Consider the following 6,507-nt stretch of genomic DNA (forward strand, 5'->3'; position numbering starts at 1 on the left):
CTCGCTTCATACACACACAGGAGGGCTACCATCCCCATCATCTGCTTCATACACACATAGGAGGACTACCATCCCCATCATCTGCTTCATACACACACAGGAGGACTACCATCCCCATCAGCTGCTTCATACATATACGGGAGGACAACCATCCCCATCATCTGCTTCATACACACATAGGAGGACTACCACCCCCAAACATCTGCTTCATACACACACACACAGGAGGACTACCATCCACAGCATCTGCTTCATACACACACGGGAGGGCTACCATCCCCATCATCTGCTTCATACACACACGGGAGGACTACCATCCCCATCATCTGCTTCATACACACATGGGAGGACTACCATCCCCATCATCTGCTTCATACACACATAGGAGGATTACCATCCCCATCATCTGGTTCATACACACATAGAAGGACTACAATCCCCATCATCTGCTTTATACACACATAGGAGGACTACTATCCCCATCATCTGCTTCATACACACACGGGAGGACTACCATCCCCATCATCTGCTTCATACACACATGGGAGGACTACCATCCCCATCATCTGCTTCATACACACATAGGAGGATTACCATCCCCATCATCTGGTTCATACACACATAGAAGGACTACCATCCCCATCATCTGCTTTATACACACATAGGAGGACTACTATCCCCATCATCTGCTTCATACACACACGGGAGGACTACCATCCCCATCATCTGTGTCATACACACACGGGAGGACTACCATCCCCATCATCTGCTTCATACACACATAGGTTGACTACCATCCCCATCATCTGCTTCATACACACATAGGAGGACTACCTTCCCCATCATCTAGTTCATACACACATAGGAGGACTACCATCCCCGTCATCTGGTTCATACACACATAGGAGGACTACCATCCACATCATCTGCTTCATACACACACGGGAGGACTACCATCCCCATCATCTGGTTCATACACACACAGGAGGACTACCATCCCCATCATCTTCTTCATACACACATAGGAGGACTACCATCCCCATCATCTGCTTCATACACACATAGGAGGACTACCATCCCCATCATCTGCTTCATACACACATAGGAGGACTACCATCCCCATCATCTGCTTCATACACACATAGGAGGACTACCATCCCCATCATCTGCTTCATACACACATAGGAGGACTACCTTCCACATCATCTGGTTCATACACACATAGGAGGACTATCATCCCCATCATCTGGTTCATACACACACGGGAGGACTACCATCCCCATCATCTGGTTCATACACACATAGGAGGACTACCATCCACATCATCTGCTTCATACACACACGGGAGGACTACCATCCCCATCATCTGCTTCATACACACACAGGAGGACTACCATCCCCATCATCTGCTTCATACACACACCGGAACTACCATCCCCATCATCTGCTTTATACACACATAGGAAGATTACCATCCCCATCATCTGGTTCATACACACACGGGAGGACTACCATCCCCATCATCTGCTGGAGGCACAAATAGGGGTAAAGCATGATGAGAGTGATGCCTGGCTGCCGTCTCACCTTCACTGATGGGACTCTATAGGGATGACACAGTCACAGGTCTTGTCACCTTGCTGGGAGAGCCCGGCGGGTGGTGCAGACTGCCGATCAGTGCATGGCTCACATTACCAGATGAAGCTGAAAAGCTCATTCAGGACTTGTGTTCCCCTCAGCCATTGTCAGTATGTAAAGAGGAAGGAAGGGGGGGAGGGGTGCAGGAGGGCTGTGTACTGATCGCTCCTCTGTGGGGTGGGGGTGGGGCGGTTTCAGTCACTTGTCTGATTTCAGGTTATACGAGATCTGATTTCCATGACGATACAATCCCAGGATGCATTGTGTTGGGAAACTGAAGTCATTTTGCACTTTCATAGCAGGAAGTGAACGCTCTGCAAGTGTAAGTATGTCGCAGTCACCTGACATGTCCGTGTTATTATTACTCATCATACATAGCGGGATGCATTGGAGGGATTTGAGTGTAAAGACTAGACATGTGCGATTCGTTCCGAATCGAAATTCGGACGAATTTTCGGAAATTCGGACATTCGGATGTATCCGAATTCCGAATTACAGACATAACGAATGAAAACGAATCCGAATTTCCATTTCCAAAATTTGGTAACGTTCGTACGAACGCTACCGAATTTCGTCCGAATCCGAATTCCGAATTGACTTTCACACCCGAATCCTGAAAAACAAAATAACACAAATCCGAATTTAAAACGAAACGAATGTTTTGGCAGTGCACATGTCTAGTAAAGACTGTGACACGCGACAGGTGAAGCAGCGCGGAGCGCGGACCTTCGGGTGCAGTGTGTGTCGTGTCATTTCCACTCCGGCGAGTCGGCTTGTGAGAGCTCGCATAGCTGAGCGTGCCAGTATGAGATTTGGCAAGTGGCCCTGTCATGATACCGTGCACTGGTGTCCTCACTCCGCGTGCAGGTATCTATACAAGAGAGCCAATTACGTGACCACACCAAACAATGCTTATGAACTGGGGAGCAGGACAACAAGAGGGGAGCCACTGGTCAGGATTCAGGTCAGGACCTGGAACAGGATGCAGGCTTCAGGAAATGGCAACAATTCTGAGGCACAGGCTCAACAGCAAGGAGAGGCCAAATACCCTCCCAGATCAGCACCAGGTGGTGACTAATTGCTGGGAGACACCTGCAGGTGAGCACTGGAACTGCAGGATCAGGTTCCAGCACCACACTGCCACCTGGAGGTGCTCTGGTCCCTGACAGGCCTCCATGGGAAAAAAACGTGTCCAGTGGCCCCTGAGTGAAACGCATTGAGACCCCTGTATTAGGGGGTGACTTATTTTTGGCCAGGCAGTGTATATTTATTATTGTTCTATTCATATATTCTTTTATCTACAAATTTACATCTCACATACGTCACCTAACTCACTTCATTTTCATAAACAGAGAATATCAGATTGTTACCAAAGTACTTGTAGCACCCCCTGAGCCCCCCCCCCCAAGACATGTGAGGTACCCCAGGGGCAGGGAGGGCTGACATTTCACCCTCAGGGGTGGATCCTCAACCGAATTGTGGGATGCGAACAGTAAATTGGACACCAGTCACTTTTTTAGATGCTTTATTTACTGAGGTCCATGCCATCCTGGCACCTCAAGCAGTCATAGGGCTCCTCTGGTACTCATTTCCAGATTGCTTCAGACCCCTCCTGGGTCCACATCTGGCCTCCTGCAGGCTTCAGGCCTAGTCCGCGTCTCCAGCCCTGTACATCCCACCCCCAGGCTAAGCCTTCTGTTCTGGAGCACATGGCAATTCCTGAGTATTTATGCACTTCCCAGCATGCACCACTGGCCATGAAACTCCTAGTGATTGGCTGGTGAGGCATAGACACTCCTAATTTCCCCCTATTGGCTGCCTCACCCTGTTGCAGGGACACCCCCACTACCAATTCCATTATCTGTTCAAGAAATTCATTAACATTTGACACGCCCCTCAATATTTTATTATTTTTTTAATTAAAATTTCAGAAATAAAATCAAACGAACATTTTCATTTTCAAAGATTCTACAAGTAATAATAACACAATAATCGCATCCAATTACAGCTGTCATCAAAACTCCTGACCCCTCCCCCATTGCAAATCAGGTTTATGGGCAGAATTTACAGACTTTCAGCTGTTTGCAATGAACCAATCAAACAAAAGCAACTGAAATCGCTCAACATAACGAATGTATCAATGTGGTTTCCCCCAAATTCCACTGAAAATGTGACTTTTAATGACTTCTGCAGTCTCAAAATGATTGAACCCCTTCATGGCAGACATCTTTAGTACTTAGTGAGGTAACATTTTGCTTTACTCTGAGGTAGCAAGCGGAATAAAATAAAATGTAACAAAAAGACAAAAAAGATAAGAAATAGTTTTTAAAAAAATGTTTAAAGAAAAGAAATAAAAATGTAAGAAAACAGCGTGGGGTCCCCCTCCCCCTCTCAAACCACTTTGATGACACAACTCCACCAATCTACAAATAATTATATTCAAATTATAAGAACAATTATTGGCTCAGGAAACAAACCCAACGAATTGCTCCACTAAGTTCCAATCACAGCCACCCGAGACAATGGATCCCACTCACTCTCACTGGGGCCTGTTGGGAATCCTTTACCTTGTGTAGAAGAACCCGTATGAGATCCTCATTACCTTCAATAATTCTCCAACACTCTCCACCTGACACCATATTGCAGGTTCCCGCTTGAACTGCCGAGAGAAAATAGAGCGGCCATGTTGTCCTGCAGCGTCGTCACCTTAGGTGTGTGAGACACATGTGGTGTCAGCTCTGCTATAGCATCCGTGGTCTCATTGGTGGTCTAATCCCTGACTCCAGTATACAGGTTCATCTTCCTCATCATATAGATTCCCCATCCCGTCTATGAAGGGATCACTGCATAAAACACATCCACTCTACAGGAAATGTTTCCCTTCACTCGCAGGCCAGGAGAGTATTGGGAGATACTGAGACTTTCCCCTACAGACATGGCCGGGGTGACATGACCCTAAATACAGTGATGGGTGGAATTGAAGGGAAGCCATTTTAGGACACACCCATCACACAAGAAATAGATGTTACCTGGAAGGACTAGGACTCTATTGGACCAATGGGGATGATTGAACCTGAAACCATGGAGTGTTACTGGCCTCCATATGAAGGGTATTCTTTATGTCAGTAATGTAAGTGAAACTCCCCTTGTCAGTGTCATTCATGGAATATAGGAAACCATGTGAAATATTTCTCCCAAATCCGAAGGTGAATCCATTGGGTAGGTACCTGTCCTAATCTGAGTGTGTAGTCTGCTCTACTACTGCAAGAATGGTCACAATCATTCACACTTCACAGTGAGTGTTAGGACAGTCTGTAGATCTGTTATTTTTCATCTTCCTGTAACAGGATGACAACCGTATTTGTTCTACAGTGAAATCTCACAGTAGAGTTGTCACCCCATGGACGGGGGAGAGTACAGGTAAGAGGCTCTATACAGCAGCATCTCTCTTACAAAAGGACTTGCCACAATGAAAGAACTTCTAGATGAACGTCCGTGCTCTACTTGGCCATGTAATAACTTTGTTATTAAAGTGCTTCAGCAAAAACTAACTCAGAATGTTTTTGTTTTTTGACCAGACCCACTACCTCCAGGTACAGGACGTGGCAATGGGAATGTGCTGTGTGCCGTCGTATGTCAACATGTACCTGGAGGGGGGTTGGGAGAGAAGACTTTTTGCGGACGAATGGCAACAAATTACTTTTTTGGACACAACAATGTCTGTTCGGGATGAAGGGTCCTTAGGGACATCGCTTTATCCGATAACCAACATTTTCAATCTAAAAGCTTTGTTACATTCAGATCACTAATATGACTTCTCTCCACTGTGATCCTTCTGGTGTCTTATAAGTTGTGTTTTCCATGAAAAACATTTGTCACATTCAGAACACTGATATGGCTTCTCTCCAGTGTGAATCCTCTGGTGTCCATTAAGACTTGTTTTTGTTTTAAAAGCTTTGCCACATTCAGAACATTCATTTGGACTCTCTCGAGTGTGAATCCTCTGGTGTCTGATTAGTACTATCTTCTCTCTAAAAGCTTTGCCACATTCAGAACATTCATATGGCCTCTCTCCAGTGTGAATCCTCTGGTGTGTAATAAGATGTGCTTTTGTTTTAAAAGCTTTGCCACATTCAGAACACTGATATGGCCTCTCTCCGATGTGAATCCTCTGGTGTGCGATTAGTGCGGTCTTCTCTCTAAAAGCTTTGTCACATTCAGTACACTGATATGGCTTCTCTCCAGTGTGAATCCTCTGGTGTGCATTAAGATTTGCTTTTGTTGTGAAAGACTTGTCACATTCAGAACACTGATATGGCTTCTCTCCACTGTGAACCCTCTGGTGTCTCATAAGTTTTGTATTCCTAAAAAAACATTTGTCACATTCAGAACACTGATATGGCTTCTCTCCAGTGTGAATCCTCTGGTGTACAATAAGTTGTGCTTTTGTTGTAAAAGCTTTGTCACATTCAGAACACTGATACGGCTTCTCTCCAGTGTGAACCCTCTCGTGTAAAATAAGTAGTGACTTCCATATAAAAGCTTTCCCGCATTCAGAACACTGATATGGCTTCTCTGCATTGTGAAACTTCTGATGTCTGATGAGCTTTGTCTCCATTGTAAAACTTTTATCAAATTCCAAACAAGAATTGGCCTCTGAAATGACTTCTCTTGTGTTCAGGGGTTTGACGTCACTGTAAAGTCACTGCGACTTCTAGATCACTGAAATGACTTCTCTTGTCCTCTGATGTTGGATCAATGCTGCGGAATATCTTGTGTCTTGTGAATATCTTGTGATATGTCTTGTGTCCTGTGTGATATGTCTTGTGTGCTGTGTGATATGTCTTGTGTCCTGTGTGATATGTCTTGTGT

The 6,507-nt window shown here is 45.4% G+C and overlaps 1 protein-coding gene across 1 annotated transcript in view; it reads right to left on the reverse strand.

Moving 5' to 3' along the window:
• Positions 1–6,036, reverse strand: part of LOC108803730 (zinc finger protein 135-like) — a gene marked incomplete at its 3' end in the record, with an annotated part of 11,950 nt that extends 5,914 nt beyond the window's left edge. Inside the window, 1 exon segment of the mRNA XM_018575549.1 lies at positions 5,506–6,036. Coding sequence (XP_018431051.1) covers positions 5,506–5,986 — 481 coding nt within the window.
• Positions 6,037–6,507: the final 471 nt, after the last annotated feature.

Source organism: Nanorana parkeri, unplaced genomic scaffold (assembly GCF_000935625.1).
Source record: "Nanorana parkeri isolate BGI_ZX_2015 unplaced genomic scaffold, ASM93562v1 scaffold4105, whole genome shotgun sequence".
NCBI classification, from domain to species: Eukaryota; Metazoa; Chordata; class Amphibia; order Anura; family Dicroglossidae; genus Nanorana; species Nanorana parkeri.